Source organism: Peromyscus leucopus, chromosome 6 (genome assembly GCF_004664715.2).
Source record: "Peromyscus leucopus breed LL Stock chromosome 6, UCI_PerLeu_2.1, whole genome shotgun sequence".
Taxonomy (NCBI): domain Eukaryota; kingdom Metazoa; phylum Chordata; class Mammalia; order Rodentia; family Cricetidae; genus Peromyscus; species Peromyscus leucopus.
Genome location: NC_051068.1, coordinates 63,408,926 through 63,426,785, shown reverse-complemented (window position 1 = coordinate 63,426,785; position 17,860 = coordinate 63,408,926). Strand labels below are relative to the sequence as shown.

At 35.1% G+C, this 17,860-nt stretch overlaps 1 protein-coding gene across 4 annotated transcripts in view; it reads right to left on the bottom strand.

The window, feature by feature from the left end:
- Positions 1-17,860, bottom strand: part of Lrba (LPS responsive beige-like anchor protein) — a 537,881-nt gene that overhangs the window by 217,254 nt on the left and 302,767 nt on the right. For all 4 annotated transcript variants that reach the window (XM_037206706.1, XM_028858702.2, XM_037206707.1 and 1 more), the window contains 3 exons: positions 11,598-11,722; positions 3,926-4,072; positions 1,263-1,399 (listed from right to left, as the gene is read on the bottom strand). In XM_037206706.1, coding sequence (XP_037062601.1) covers positions 1,263-1,399; positions 3,926-4,072; positions 11,598-11,722 — 409 coding nt within the window. The remainder of the gene's footprint in view (positions 1-1,262; positions 1,400-3,925; positions 4,073-11,597; positions 11,723-17,860) is intronic.

Sequence of the window (17,860 nt, the reverse complement as noted above, 5' to 3'; positions counted from 1 at the left end):
ACTTTAAACTATGTTTGTTCCAAGAGCATAATAAAATATTCTGAGTTAAATCTCAGTCTCCCTTAATTTTGAAGACTTCAGGAATCAAAGAGTTTAAGTAATTTTGGTAAGCTTTTCATAATGAAATGATAACATTTTCAGATAATTTAGCATGAGACAAGTACAAAACATTTCTAGGTGATAAAATTTCAGGATTCAAGTTTTCTGTACACTAGATTAGCTGAATTATCTAACTCCAAGCAACAAGGTCTATCACAGCCTTCTTGCCACACAGTCCAGCAAGTCCTGCCTGAATACAGGCAGGACTATGGAAACAAAGTACTTGAAGCAAACATGTACAAGACAAAACATGATTTGTCTGTAGAGCTCAACAAAATTATAACATTTCTTCCTCAGGAGCTTTTTAGAAATACTTCCAAATCATGAAGATTTAACAATTCCACATGACTCCAAAACCTCAGAGGTCTACCAATAAACTAAGAATGTGTGTATATTATGTGTATATAGACACAATAAGCCAGTGAAATTAATTCTTTCATTTTAAACCACTATTCTTTCTATAGGTCACTTATTTGGTTCATTTTTCAATAAATTGTTTCCTCTCAGAACAAATTCTACTATTCACTTTCATTAAATCAATGTTATTTTGGCTTTATGACTGTGTTAAAAAACAGAAATGTTTCTAAGTAAAATAAAATTGCCAGGGTCTGAAAAGTAATCAAAATACCTTCGAAAGGGGAAATTACATTTTCATTTAAGAATAGGAAATTATGCAGTGCCTTGTAAAAGCTACCACAGGTAATGGGAAACAGAGGTATCACACTCTGGTAGAATATGCTCGTGTGCACCAAAGAATAGTAAGCCATGGAGACAAAGCAAGGGTAATGATATATTGGTATTATATCCAGAAAATATACGGGCTAAACAAAACAATTCGACTCTCAAGCTCACTGAATTTTTGGTGTTTAATTCACGCTGAACCCTTTGAGGCAGAATATATTTATGAACAATGTTCCCTGAGGTCTCTTCCCTCAAAGAACTAATGATAAATGCAATTAAGTGGAAATTGTTTTTGAATTTAAATGAACTTCAATAATCTAACTAGATGGTAAAAGAGTCTTAAGCCTTGTAGTAAGCAGAGGCAATTCAGCAAGAGTTCTGAACTAAGCTTGTAAGATTTTTATCAAAACCAATCTTACTTAATAGAACACACTATCCCATAATAAGAAAAATTAACCCCCCTTCCCTCTTCATCTTCTCACCTTTGGATCAATTTTCTTGAAGTTGGGATCCTCTTCATCCACCTCAAAATACAGTTCAGAGGAGGTGACAGAGAGAGTGCCTTTTACCACAACAGAGGGGGCCACAAGCTGAGCTGGTGTGCTCAGGCTAACAGGACCTGCCAAGAGAAAGAGAGAAGCCACATGAGTTGGAATGACATTTTTCAAAACTTAAATTTGTCCAGGGATAATATTTAATTTTTAAAAATTCTTACTTCTAGGTACAGCATTGCTGACCTCTGTACTTCTATATTATGTCCATACAAAAGCTATCTCTGAAGATACAAAGTCTGGATTCTCATACTGTAAGATTTATAACGGGCAGTTAACAATAATGGTAAACTGAGAAGCAATTATCTTACAGGGAGTGTGTAAAAGGTTGGTCTAATCTCTAGGTAAGAGGGAGGCTTAAATAAGTACATCCACGTTCCATTTGAAAAGGCAGCCTCAGGCTACCAACAACGTGGAATAACAACCAGGGGCAAGGAGGCCTCAATAGGCTCCCAAGGCCAGAGGTGACTTTAGAGCTTGGCTGAGGCATGGACACAAAGAGTACTAGCTTTATGAGAGAAGTGTTTGGAAATCCTCTGATAAACCATCTTCTCTGAAAAAGATTCTCTACCAGCTTCATACAAAATCTCGTCCATGGCAACTTTCCCCACATACAGACTGATACAAATATTTCTTCTCAAAGTGTCCTTTCCGCTGTTAAATATTGCTCAGTGCCTCCAAATCTAATATTAGTGTAGTCCAGGGACTCTGGGAGTAAACAGCTGGAGGGTGGGTTTCCAAGTGAATGAATTTTTATTGGAATAATCAAATCTCCACAGGGCTTATCAAAGAGACAAATCAGACTGCTACTGAAAACAATAGATGCACTATAGACAGAACAGCATAAGGTACCTTATAGCTAACCCTAAAATAAGAACTGGAAATAATTATATAAAACAAACATATACATACATGTATATGTATATATATACATGTACATATATTCAGAGATAGATTCAGAAAGAATTTGAAATCCTACAACAATTTCTCATTGTACAATCCTGTACAAGAAAACAGCCAAAGAGAAGAGTGGCATTTTTAATTCTGAATTAATATAGTGCCTATAAACAAGGTGCACCTATTCAGGTGGTCAATGGGTGAATAAGTGTTTCAAAATCCAGATGAATTGACATTTCCATCGATTGCCTGAAGTGTGATGGTCCTTAATCTCACATCAATCTTAATGTGTGCCAGTAGGACAATGGAAGGGATGCTCTGCGGAGATCAGAGCAGGTTTTGCCCTCTATTCCCAATGTACAAATGCATTGTGTTTGCAGATGGGGAGCAGATAGCTTCAGAACAGCCATGATTTCCCAAAGCTCATCCCTGTAAATGGATGAAATAAGCAGCTATGTGTTCTTTTGCTGTCTCCTTTTGCCCTCTGTACATTAGCATGTAATCCAGAGAAGAAATAACATTTTTTCAATCATTCTCAGACATTCAATTACAGGGTAAGCAGACAGCTGCAGAAACTGGTGCAGCCTAGGTTCTACAGAAGACCCCTGACAATTTCCACTTCATTTCTAACCCATACCACTTTATTAGCGTGGATTACTTCTTAATCCCATTGCCATTGTCAAGATTATATAATTAAACTCCCTTTCACCTCTATTACTGTGAGAACATATCGTTAGTCATAAGAATAGGGGTAAAATAAAGAAGGAGATGGATAAGTGAGTGTGAAGGAAAAGACCAGAACAGCAGTCTCCTCCTTAACCTCCATTCCCACTACAGACCCCTTAACAGGCACACTCCAATTAATTTTATTCTACTTTGAGAGGTCTGCAGTCATCAAAGCAGGGAAGCAGCTTCTAGCTTTGTTTTTCACTATCAGTTTGCATTACATGGAAGCACAAGGCTGGAGGTATATCGCCAAAAGAAAGCTTTCAAATGCCTTTCCTCTTAAATTCATTGCAAAGCAAACTATGCGATTTTCACACATAAAAACTATGTGCTTTTTTCCTCAAGAAATACAAATTAATAATAATAAACACAATCACAGACACTAAAGGTAAAATGTCATCTAATGAATGACCTCAAGCCAAACAAGTGAATTTTTTTTTCCATGAGGAAAATAAACTAAAAATCTGCTAAATATAAATCAAAATTCCTATATTATCCAAACTGCATAAATCCCATGGAATTCTTGGGGCTCACTTTTGGAATGTCTTAAATACATACAATATTTCCCTAAGAGGCTATATTTAAGGCAAACAGCCTCCAAGCTTTGTTTACAAAAATAGTTGGCAGAATTTCACTTATAATCTTTGTTTTATAGAGTATGGTAACTTCCCAAGGATGCATGAAGCAATTCGGCTGTAGCTGCTTTTAATTTTTTTTTTTTTTTTTTTGTCTCAGTGAAAATTATATATAAAAGAAAAAGATCAGGAAGATCAAAGGACTGGGGAGAATAAAAAAATCAGAGGAATTATAGCAGATGAAGGGAGAAACACTGGAAAGAACAAAACCAATTTCTAGTTAATATAATTGTGGATGTGGGCTTGGTAGTCCCAGTGGTCACAGCTGAAAAAGTAAGTAATTAGATGCTCATTGTCCCAGAGCCAGATGAAATATCTGTGCAGCCACTGAATTACCGGCAAGATTCTCTAAATCTTTCTCATCCACGGATGACAGAGTATCCTCGTCGCCTTCCAGGAGGGCGTCGTTTTCTGAGTTCTGATTTCCTAAAGCCTGACTCTTGATGGACTGTTTTCCTTTAGCAAGGATGTCTTCATCTGCGGCTGAAATGAAAAGGAAACAAAGCTGTCCATCAGCAGTGGAGGAACACTCGGGAAGATGGTAGGGCTACAGGAAGGGTAGGAAGCCAGAGATGGCCAATACAGTCTTTTATACAGTCACCCACCGTGGGTGAAGTGACCAGGATGGCACACACGCTCCTTCTGACAAACTCGATTCCCCAAGCTAGTGTAATGTTACCCTGAACAAGCACCTTAATCCCATTAAATCTGACCCTTGCACTGCTCACCCGGCCATTTATTTACTTATAGTTACGGCAGGAAAGGATTCCAAAGCAGCCTCCCCTCCCCCCAATTTGTTCTTTAGTGGGAAAAAGCAGAACCTAGTCTAGGAAACAATGATTATTTAACATGGAAAAATAATGAGGAGCCATTCATTCCTCTGAATATATTACACTGGCAAGTATTTGGAAAGGGCCAGGGAGTGTCAGAAGGGTGGTCAGTGCTTGGGGGAGAACACCAGCCAATAAGAATGGAGGCCCAAACCCCAAAGCCCTATGGGACACTAATAAAGTTCCAGCAGCTGCATTCCGTTCTTCATTCCCTCCTCCTCCTTCTCGCCCACATTTTCACACATCTCCTGTGCCCAGAACACAAACACAAATATTGAGAGAGAGGCGCTGTAGCAAGCAAGCAAGCAGAGGTTCCTAGCTCCCTCCTCTGCTGTTTAAACTAAAGGGCTAAGACACCCCGGGGGCAATCATAACACAACAGTAGGCTGAGAGGCTTCTGGGCAAAGAGCCTCCTGAGGCCTCAGGACCAGGCAGCAAGGCCAGGGAAGGAGGGGCAATGGAACCAAAGAAAGAAGCCAGTTTGCAGCTGGAAGGCTAGCACCCAAGCTCGACTTGGCTTTCTCTCCAGAGTCACTCTGGTGCTCCCGCGGGCAGTTTGCTCCAGAAAAAGCTCAAAGAACGGTGCGTCTTTCCTAACCTTCCATTTCTTTGAATCGTGTCACAGAAAGGAAAGTTTCAGGAAACTGTTTCCTGCTAGGGAGGTGAAGCACCTGACCCACCCAGGCCTGGACTACTAATATGGAAATCCGATGGTGAGGCTTTTGCCCCACCACGGTTTCTACCCAGCATAAAGCTCAAACTCAAAAGAATCAAGCCTTGGTTTAGAGTGGCGTTTCACAACCTATGGATTGCGACCCCTTTGGGGGTTGCATATCAGCTATCCTGCATATCAGATATTTACATTATAATTCATAACAGTAGCAAAATTACAGTTATGAAGTAGCAACGAAATAATTTTATGATTGGGGGTCACCACAACATGAAGGACTGTAATAAAGGGTTCCAGCATTAGGAAGGTTGAAAACCACTGGTTTAGAGTGACGTTTTATTTCATATTTATTGTGAATTAATCATGTATATCATTAACATGCAGCATTTATGGCACTAAATGGAATATAGGGCTTTTATATTTAATAAGGAAGTCATGGGAAGAAATGTTTTGTATTTAGCTTTGAATGCATTTTTTCCATCTCTGCAATATAGCATAGTAAATTACACAAATATGGATATCTCTGTAAATATTTGAAAATGTAATATTAAACACTTAATATTTAAATTATTTTATATTTTTAAAACCTATAAGAAATTATACCAATTAATTATTACCATTTTAGAAAAAAACAGTACTAGGGTTCTTTAACATAGATTACATTAAGTAATATAAATTCCCTATACTAGAATAAAAACTGTCTTAATCCAAACAAGATCTTCCAAGCATATAAGCAACTTGACAAAAAACAAAAACAAAACAAACAAACAAAAAAACCTGACCAGTAAGAAATCCAAAAGAAAGCATCTACGCTTTCCTTACACATTAAATTATAAGACATTTTCATTCACCAGTTAGGTTTTGGTACAGAATTGGTGTGCTACAGTCTCTTCATTTTCTTGATTTATAACTCTCTTCAAAGCAAAAATATTGCAAATAAGGATAATATTACATAGCACTTACCATATGCTACAGAGTGATCAAAATATTTTCCATATTTAACTCATTTAGTTCTTAGAAACCCTCTAATTCCTCAGTTTCAGATAAGCAAACAGCCCAGAGAAGATCTCTAATTCGCCTAAGGTAAAAAGAGCATGATAGCTGCAATCAAGACACAGAGACAGGCCTCGGGGTGGCAGACTCGGAGGTCAAGCCCCTATGGTGCACCAGCTCTTGGACAGAAGAGAGCAAAAGAAAAGAAAAATCACAGTGCAAATGTGAATGTCTTTTTAATTTACTAGTTGTTTGCTTCTCATACTGAATTTAAAACCTACTTGGTTTACAAGCAAAAAAAAAAAAAAAACCAAACCTAAATTTGGTTGATATCAAACATGAGCATCGCATTCACTACGTCCTATAAGATAACTGCCATACAGAGCCTGAAGTACACCAAGCTTATTTGAAAGAGAAAACTGTTTAATCTGCAAATATTTACAAAAAAACACAGTTCTTGGTAGCAATATGCAGTGGTTTGAAATGGCTCCATAAATAAATTCATTCATTTAAACGGCCACTAAAAATATAATGTGTTATCCCTCCCAATTGGGATTTAAAAGTTTTTAAATGTGTTCTCATCATGCTGACTCATACTAAAACAAAGTAACTTTTGAATTAAATAGTTTCATGAAAAAAATTCTGTAATAAAGTGTACTAAATGCATACAAACATCCACTTTAATTTATTTATTTACTTATTTTTACAAGCCCAGATTCTGGAATTGTTCAATCTCAACTGAAAAACCTCTTGTCATAGAAAATATGCAGCTTACTGATATTTAGAATGGCTTTCCTGTAATTAACTCCCCCTTGAGGATTTTAAGCTAGCAGCAGTAAAATTACCAACAGTACTCTAATACACACCACATGCTCTGGTGCTCAATTCTCAGTGGCCTAATAGCCTTCTGCTAAAGAACTTTTTTTTCCTTCAAAATTAGAACAAAACTTTCCCAAGCATAAAATAAAAGATAATTATCATGTTTATATGTTCTAGGGAAAGATCTAGTTTTACCTTTCATTTGCTTTTTTAGTCAATCAACAATTATAAATAAGTGTCAATTATTCTGAAGTCTAAAAGCCTAATTGGATGAAGTTAAGAACATACTTTTGGTTCAAATTTAAAGTGCAAGTCAGGTAATTTCACCACTAAAATTTTTAATGAACAATATCACTGTTCACATTTTAATAATTTAAGTGACTATATTTATCTAATGCCATATTTTATTTTAATATTTAAGCTAACTTAGTAATTAACTACATTGTTACACAGAATTAAAGAAGTTTATCCAAAGTTATGTCATTAAAATATCTTTACTTCACTGAAGCTAAGTGAAGCCTAAAAGAGAGGCTGGCCCTCAAAATACAAGATTCATGTCCTTGAGAGTAAGAGGAAGGCATGAAGTTATGTATCTATACAACACAGAGCAGGTAAGTAAAATTAAAATATATAACTATAAACACAGGAAAGTGTTTACCTATAAGATATAAATTCCCTTTCAAACATCCACTGAGCAGGAAACAGGAGTCTTCAGTAGTCCAAGTTGCAGAGAAAGATGTTTATGTGTTCAGAAAGAGCTACTTTGTTTCAGAAAACAAAATTACACATGGACTAGCGGTATGACATCAAACAAACATAACATGAATACGGGCATCCATGAAATGTGGTGTAAGGTAAATGCTGAAACTGTACTCTGAACAGGGACATATAAAGAGCATCTCAGTCAACTATTATCTTGATTTAATCAGACCCTCTCTATAGGTAATTTCCTTAGGGTTTCGAGCCAATAAAATATATACACTCTAGAAAAACTGAGAGTACAAAAGATGATTTTTTTTTTTAAATCCAAGCACATATCCTAATGATAATGGGTTCCCTGAAAGTTTTAGATATGGAACCTAGTGCACACTGATCCTATAGAGGGAACAAAAGTAAATAATATTGCTGAAACCACCAGAAAAAATGGTCTGATTTAGGATCTTTCCATAATTTGACAACCTTAGGAATCCAAACTGGATATTAATAACATTCTATACATTAACAACATACTCTTAAAGCTATGTTAAATACTCCTTAAATATTTCCATCATCATGTACACTCTTTACAAAATAAAAATGTCTTGAATTAAATCAGATTCTGGTGTTAAACAGTTTTAACAATTGAATTAAAGAAAATTACCATTTAAACATATTTTACATGGCTTTGAGGATAAAACATACATTATATCTAACAATAACATTTTGAAAACAATGCACACCGACATGAAAATCCAACCAGTCCTCAGTTAACCTAGGCTTTAGTCCTGTACATGCCAAAAATTATATTAGCCCTTTCTTACCTCAGTTTCTTTATCTTTAAAGAAAATGTTAGACTAGACTTGAGCCTTAGGATTCTTCTAGATCTAAAACACTCTGATCATAATATAACTGCCACATAGGACTCCATGCATTGGGAATATGTGAGGAACCATTATGACAGATTTATAACAAATTTTAAAACTGTAAATAGAAGAAAATGTCCCGAAGAATCCAATGCTCATCTTTTCTTGATAATGCTAATATCCACAAACAATATTTACTGATAAGATAAAATTTTTAATTTTAAAACACGATTCTGTTTCTGCAAAGTTAAAAGAATCTCCCATTATAACACGACTTTTATAAATAGCCACTTTGGAGGGTCTCTGCTTGAAAAATTACTTAAAGCTCTTTTCCCCAAGCAAGTTAATGTGAACTTGGGAAGGGCAATTAAATTGTCAGAATTAAAAAATTTGTTTTTAACTAGAAGGTAGCCAGAAGTAGAGTCATGGGGCTGGTATTGATCGCACCAACAGAGAACATCACTCTTCAGGTATTTACTCTGCCACCTTTACACCAGAGGCTTTCCTTCAAACCAAATCAATCTATAAAAAAGACGGCTCACACTACCAAAATACATCACTAATATCCAATGGCAATTTGATTCAGATGCCTTTCTTTAGTAATGATAATACAACTCAAGATGTTCTAAGATTCTGGATTTTTAAAATGATTGTCTACTTAGTTAAATTAGTTATAAGTAAAAGAAGTCATACATATAACACCCACATAGTAGCTACAGAACTATCTATTTTTAAATTCAATACTGAACTCTACAGTATGTAGCCATGTTTACCTATAGCTCCAATTGCTTTTAATCAGAAAAACTGTTTTATTTGAAATAATTTAGTCCTATCATGTTTGATAGCTTTCATTGTGTTTTAGGATGTATTCAAAGACTATATTTCATAGTTAACACAAGATCAAGACCGAATGTCAGCTTGATAAGTTATTTGATTTAATAAAATCCAGTTAAAAATTAAGCTCTTTGCTTATAATATATTAGCATAAATTATGCTAACAACAAATACAGTACAATCTGTATGTTGAATTTCAGAATCATGTGCTTTGTCATTTAAAGTAACACAAACACACAAAGAATAAAGTGTAGCTTTTATAGTTTTACAAAAGATTGTACTAAATAGGCATTTAACATGTAACTAATAAATGTATTGTATTAGACATAATTCGTATCCTTAATTATAAGACTGATGAGGTACACACAGTTGACTATTGTTTTGAAATAAATGCTTCATGCATTTTTACGGTTAATCATAGAATTTATATGAGAGATTTGTAAATAAGAGAATCACATAAAATACCTTTGATTCAATAAAATATTCACAATCAAAACATTGTATTAATATTTAATTACTACCTAGAAGAAGTACAATGATATCTATGTCTAAATAGGTCCAAAAATCTTAATTAGGCATTACTAATAAGTATTACTGCAGGTGCTTAGAATTTAGAAAGTTAGCATTTTATTTTAAAAGGTGAAGTTCAACAATAATTAATATTTATCCAGTAAGAATCACATAATACTTCAAAATTGTAAAATGTACTATTTTTATAGGAATATAATTAAATGACTTCTATATTTAACCTATACTACTGCATTTTGAATTCAGTCACTGGTATTTCAGGATAAAAGAAAATCAGCTTCCAACGTACAATTTTATAACAGAAATCCTAGCCTTCCTGATGTAAAAGGAAACAATATATTCTTGTAACCATACACCAGAACTTACAACTTACTGTTAAATAAGAGTTTAGAATAGAAAAAATATTATTAAATTTCAATTTTTAAACACACCCAACAGAGAAAAGTATCATTAACCAAAAAATTTAAAAGACAAAATACATAACTCTGAAATCTATACCACCACACAAAAAGAATATGAACCCTCACAGCAAAGTAGGCTAATTAATTCTTCATTACTTCTCCTTCCCCACCCCCTGGAGTTGAAGACATAGGCCCCGAGACTATTACTGCTTTTAGATCACTTTGTTATTGACTATTCTTGGTGTGATCATTTATTTTAACAGACTGATGTCACATTTGGTGTTATATCTGATGACATATTGTGGACATTTTCTTCCAGAAATGGCTCTTTAAGGATGAGTGCAAGAGGTTAAACGACCTGACTGAGGCCAAACCCAAGACTGCAGATTTTTAATCTAAATTCTTAATATCATCACCTGCATTGAAACATGACATGGTACCACATAAACACATGGAATTTTTTCGTTTCAATTAAAAACAATAGAAATCAAAGAAAATTCTTAATATCTTTACTGACTATAATTGAACATTTATTTGTGGCATGCATTGCCATTTAATCAAAAACTACAGCATATTCAGCTAATATCCTAATGAGAAGGTAGACTGCATCCACCTTAACCAATTTATATTTAGCATAAACAAAGTAATTGTAATGTAGAGAGGGGCATTTCCCCTTAATATTTTAACTGGCTTTTAGAACTTCATAAAATCACAAGTGATGTTGTCTGATTAAACAAAGTACATTTTCAGTGCAAGAGACCTTTTCTGGTTGTTTCAGTTACCAGACTTCTACGTAAATTGAATCACCATCATTAAAAAAGGGGGAGTGTTTTGTTAAGCTCTGGAAACAAGATGGTACAGAATAGAAACATATGAAAATGATGTCTATTCTCTTGTCCATGAGCCATCAATCACAACTGCAAATCAAGGTTCAGCAAGTACCGAGGCACTTGGACATTTATTATCATAGCACTGCTGGAGGAGAACTGTACTTAAAGGACAAAACCTAGAAACCTATATGGTTTGTAAATTACATGTTTTTTTATGCTCATGGATTTAAGTTAGGCTGGCAGGATTCATTTATTCAAAGCTGAATGTGTTGCTAAAAAGGACAAATACTTTAACCTTGTGCTTTGAAACAATGCGTTTATGTTACCTAAGTTTTGTATGTGTACTGTAACAAATAAATACACTTGACACCATAATTTCATGGGATCCTACACAAAGTGCATCCCTCTCCCCCTTGTGGAGTAAGACACTGTGAAATTCGGTGTTGGACAATTCTGCTGTGCCTTGTTATTAAGAAGCTATGTTTTTCTGCACCAAGTACTGTACCTGCTGCTATTGGCAAGGAATGGTTTAAACACTGACCATGTTCCACGGCTGTTTTTAGTGTCGCTTCAGGATGTGTCGATCCTAGAGGGTTACGCACAAATCGTCGCCGGCGCCTCAAGTCATCTTCCCAGTAGTCAAGGCGCCAGAACTCACGAGGACGACTACAATGAAACAGAGACGCCACATATGTTAGCAATTATCAAACAGCGTGGAAGCACTGCCTTTCTGCATAGAGATCTCCTTGTTTGCTCTGCCTCTTCCCCTCCTTCCTCTTAATTCTCCCTCCATCTCACACTGCCCTTCTGCAATCTTTAACTTAGGTATGTCCTTGAAAATAACAGTATCACCTTCTAGTCTAAAGAACCCCTTCTCCTTTTCCTGGAAGGTGAAGTGAGCACTGAATACATCATTTTGAAATGAATTGCTGACAGTGTGATCAGTTTCCCCACACTCTAGTGGCATGTGCTCTGATTTCAGCCTCATTTCAGCCTCAGCAGGGCACCTTTCTCTGTGGCTGCATTTATAAACCAGAATAGGGAAAAGGCTATTATAAATATGGTATAGCATTACCTATATTAATCAAAGTCTGTCCCCCTTCATTTTTCTTCCTAATTTGTGCCTTTTTGCACAAGGTCAGTAAATCATACGATGAATTCTTGGTCCAGAAAGTGTTAACTTTAATGAATATCTCAGTTACATGGTTATGTATGTGATAATAAAATATTACTCTGTTTAGATGTGCAGGAATTTAATTAAAATAATCTCTTAAAATATTCATTACATTTAGCCCCTGAGGCTTAGAATAACACAAGAAAATGCATTTCTTCTCCATTTGCTGTTTTTAAATAAACCATTCTTGTAGAGTGAAATAGCAATCTATTTTCAGGCAAATCAGATTGAATTTCTGTTTTATGTAGCCTGTTATTCTATTTAATTAAAAACTACATGCTATATGATGTGCAATAATTACTATATTGAAAGCATACTTTTGGAAATTTATTTTTTAAAATTCAAGTTCTATGATATTTTCCCCAATTACATAGATCTTTTATATGGCAACACATAAATGTCAACTTTCTCTGCTGTTAAATACTCAAGTCCTAGCATGCTGGAAAATATCTTATAAGGAAAATACTAATATAGAGGTTTATTTCAGTTGCATGGAGAAAAAAAAAAATCTCTGGAGGATATATTTATTCACTAAAGATGTGAACATGTAAGCATGAAAGCACGAAAACATGTAAGTTTCAAAAATGAAATAAAAACATATTCATAATTAAAACTTCTCCAGGAATGACTAATAAAAAAATAAAATCTTACTTGTATTTCATGAGCTAATAAAACTGTACCTGTCCGCTTTGACAAATTAATACTCTTTACCAGCTGACTATCCCAAAATACCCAAATAAAGCCAACCTTGTTTTGATGTTTTAAAGACACCATCTACAAAAATAGATTTGTAACAAGTATTTTTTGAATGGTTAAAAATTAAGTTGTAAAAGCAGAGACAACAAACAGTACATTATTTAAAGAAAATATTTTAAAAGTAGCAGGAATCCAATAACCTTTTCAGAGAATATAAAAGAGACAATAAGAACATCAAATACTTCCTTTGTTGACTTTGGTCATGCCTGAGAAGGAACAATGATACCAAAATGAAACACAAAAATGTGTGAGCATTGTAGTCCTCAAAAAATGAAACTAAAACTCATTTGCTCTTTCTTTACTTCATTGCTTTGGTACCTAAACTTTCAATAAAAACTAATACAATAATACAATTTAAAAATAAATTTAAGATATATACAAACTAGATATACAAGCAAAAGACAACAGTTGCTTGAATTCAGTTAATGAAATAAAATTCCCCTTAGTTGAGAAGGAAAGAGGCAGTACACAGATGGTTATGTACATGGCTTCGATAGTCATGGAGCTTGGATAGGCACTTCATCATTCTGCCTTCCTACATTTATCTGTTAAAATTATTATCAAATATCAGCTAGGATGCAGTCGTGAATCACAGGCTGCTCCTTGTCTTCAGGGGAATGATACAATGAGGGTCTATTCATCAGTGCGGCAATCGGCACAAGTAATTAGTTCCCTAGACTGAGATTTGCTATAAAGCCTATTTCAGTCAGTACCACAAACATATGATGGTGTAAAGCTAATGAAAGCTGCTAAAATTTGTTAACCTTTTGTGCCATCAATCCTTCTAATACCGTATGCTTCAGTTTTATGCAAAGGTGGTAAATTACTAATTTGTCATTAATCCATCTTTCTACATTTTCTGTCAAATTAAATGATGTCATTCTTCTTGATAACAATTAAAATTATAAGAGATTTTAACTTCCTATGATAAAATTATTACTAAATTAGGCAACAATAAATTTCAGTATACTACATATAGTGAAATCAAATCCAATGTCTACTAAAGCAATTGCAGAATAATTTTATTATGTAGCAGAAAATTCATAAAAATATAAAATTATTCACAAATTGGCCTGTAACTCAAGAATATTCATATGAATATTAACAAAAATAAAAAGAAAATAGCTATTTATATTCTATAAAATTAATTTTAAAAAAGCCAAATTAGTAACTTTGGGCTGAAAAAGCGTAATCAGTAATATACTAGGAATTGAAAACTAAATCACATAGGAAAAAGTTTGTAAAGATAAGTTTAATTTGTTAATTACATATCTGTACATTTTTAAATATGAATATCTTATCAAAACTTTTAAAATCCAAAGAAGGAACTATGCACATTAGCATTCTTCTATTTATAAACTACTGGATCTATTATCACTTAAAGAGCATCTTCACAACAGCATTTGGTTAAGAAAACATGAAGACAGAGTAGTATCACTCATTTCAGAACACATACATAAAAGGTACTTTTAAAAAAAAATCACCAAACATTTTTTATCTTATTATAAATTTTATTTTGTTCTGTTTTGTTGTTATCTCTCAGAAGTGTGTTCTTTTCTAATGTGAGACAGACAGGGAGTGGATCCAGATGGGAGAGGAAGTGGGATGAGTAGAGGGAGGGGAAATTGTATTCAGAGTGTATTGTATGAGAAAAGAATCTATGTTTAATAAAAGGAGGGAATCCCCAAAGGAAACCAATAATCTCCAAGCACCTTCTCCTGGAGTCTCCATATAAAGCAATGCTCCATGGGAAGTAGACTACTAGGGCCTGGGGGAGTATGCTTCTAATCAAACAGCTAGCTATTAGTCTCATTGGTGGAAAATGCTATTATCTAACTCTTTGAAGAAAAAAAATAATCACACATTTTTTCAGATGTCAGGAATTACTAGCATATTTAAAGTCATTTACATAGCAATGGACTTAGTCCTGTGTCCAGTAAGATTCCAAAGATATTCAAACTAATGGCGTGAGCCTGTGTTTGGGAAGACCGAGAAATACTTCTTGAGAAGACACAATGTACCTCTACAAAGACACTGTGTAGGGGCTGGGGAGATGGCTTAGTGGACAAAACAACTACTGAACAAGCATAAGAACCCAAGCTGGAATCCCCTGCAATCACATAAATATCATTGCCCTAAACATGTATGTCATCCCAGCTGGGGGAGGGGGAGATGGAAAGATGAAGGAGGATCTGTAGACAGCCAGTTTAGCAAAGTCAGAGAACTCCAGACTGAGTGAGATATCCTGCCTCAAAAGACAAGGTAGAGCCGGGCGTTGGTGGCGCACGCCTTTAATCCCAGCACTCGGGAGGCAGAGGCAGGCGGATCTCTGTGAGTTCGAGGCCAGCCTGGGCTACCAAGTGAGCTCTAGGAAAGGCGCAAAGCTACACAGAGAAACCCTGTCTCGAAAAACCACAAAAAAAAAAAAAAAAAAGACAAGGTAGAGAACAATAGTGGAAGACATCCATTATGGTTTTCTGGCACCCCCACTCATATACACACAGCCGTGTGCATATACGTACCTATGTTTAAACACACCCACATATCACACTTGTGGAACACAATCACTAAGTACTAAAATTCTTTCACTATAGAGACCATCTGGCTTTAAAAAGTTATTGGTAGCTCTGAAATTCAATGTTTACAGATTTCTTGGTTTTTCCATTGTTTGACCAAATTACAAAGGCTGATGCTAAAACTACTCTGTAGGTATAATGGGCTTTTCCAAATCAACCAATTCCACGTCTTTTTAGAAACTCCTTCACCAAGGCATGGGAGTTGGCTCAAACAGTGAAGTACTTGTTCTGAAAGCATGAGAACTTGAATTTGATCTCCATCAGCTGTATAAAAAGCTAGGAGAAGAGATGTACACTTGTTACAGTCGTGTAAAGGAGACAGAGACAGTCAGAGAGCTGGAGCTCACTAGTCAGCAGGTCTAGCTTAATCAGCAAGTCCCAACGACCCTAAGTTAACCTTCTCAAAAACAAGGTGACTAGTTCCTCAAAAATGGCATCTTCTACAGTAGTAGGTTTCCATATGACTTTTTCTAAATGTCTTTTATTCCTCCCTGCACTCCCTGTTCTACCCTGTTCTCCTAACCCACTTTCCGTTTGCCCTCTCCTGCTCCATTATTCCACCATATACTATTATGTTTATCTCCTCTCCCTTGAAATACTGACCCTATGGGCCCTTATTCATTTCCCGACTTCTATGGGTATTCCAAGTAGAATACACATATCTGAAGATTCAAGGTTGAGATACAAAAATAAGAGAAAACATTTGATATTTGTATTTCTGGTCTATGTTACCTCACTCACAATAACTGTTCTGAGCTCAATTCATTTATCTATAAATTTTGTAGTTTTCTTTTTCTTATGCACATACAACGCCCCCCCCACCATATATGTGGTTATACACACAACAAGTTTTATGCATCAGAACAATCTACATAAAAGAACATAAAAATGCTATTTCCAATTTTAAGATAGGGAATAGATACTCTCTGTTATGGTAACAAAATTGAAAAGGTTTCTGAAATCCGAGAAGTAAACATACGTAAGCATCAATAACTAACTTATTCACTGTTATCAGTGACTTCATCAGGTAACACATGCATTAGAAGAAACCAATGTGAGTTAACTAAAAATGAAGTATTAAGAAAAAAACCCAGTAAGGTAGAGTTTATATTCATTCACTAATTGTACAGTGTAACATGAAAGAATCTGATTACTATTTTCCACATGCAAATTACATCAGATTTAAAGTTTAATTCTCTTTAGAGAAAGTATAGGAAGTTAATCAGGCAATTAATGTACAGTAAATGGATGGGTAGATAATCTAACACAAGATTAAAATATTTTCTAATAATAATTATTGAATATTCACCTTGAGAAAGTGTATGAACCAAAAAACTTAAGATGTTTCCATGGAGAATTCTCCTGACTCCTTGGAAAATACAAATGTGAAAATAAACAAAAATTGACAAACTGACGTGTGATTGAGCAGATTATCTTCTACCCAGCTAGTGAGCAGAGCTAGTGAACAGCACAATTCCCGAGGGCTGTTCAGAGCCCAGCTTCTGTAGATGGTGCGCTGTGGAAGAACGCAATGCTCCTTCTGTGTTACTACATGACACACAACCCCAGAGTCCTCGGGGCAGGCTACCTTGTCCCTTCACATACAACGCTCAGAGTCCTTTCATTCTCTCTATCATGTTCAAACCCAGTAATGGAGACAGAGCACAGTGGCAGTTGCCTACCACAAGAAAGAGTAGTCAGATTAGAAAGGGGTCTGTAGCCGGGCTGTGGTGGCGCACGCCTTTAATCCCAGCACTCGGGAGGCAGAGCCAGGCGGATCTCTGTGAGTTCGAGGCCAGCCTGGGCTACCAAGTGAGTCCCAGGAAAGGCGCAAAGCTACACAGAGAAACCCTGTCTTGAAAAATCAAAAAAAAAAAAAAAAAAAAAAAAAAAAAAGAAAGGGGTCTGTAATCAAAGTGAGGAAAAAAAAATTTAAATTAATCATGTATAAGAAAAATATAAATTTGTCTGAATGAACTCATTAAGCTCATGCTGAATTATTAATATAGATAGTTTCATGGGTGTTGTTTTACTCGAGTAAGATAGTTTCAGACAACATTAATTACTGAAATCAGTGGTATGGATATAAGTACCCTAAATACTATAATGGAAATGAATTAACATCTATTGTCAAATGAGTTGGACATATGTGACTTTTATCTACTGGTTTTTAAGCGTCATTTTAAAGTAACTTCAATCTATGTCAATAAAAGAAAGCCAGCTTTAAAAAGAAAGGCTGTCACAATGCAATACTTTTAGAAAACTTTTCCGTTTTCCATCTTACCCACTTTGCTGTGA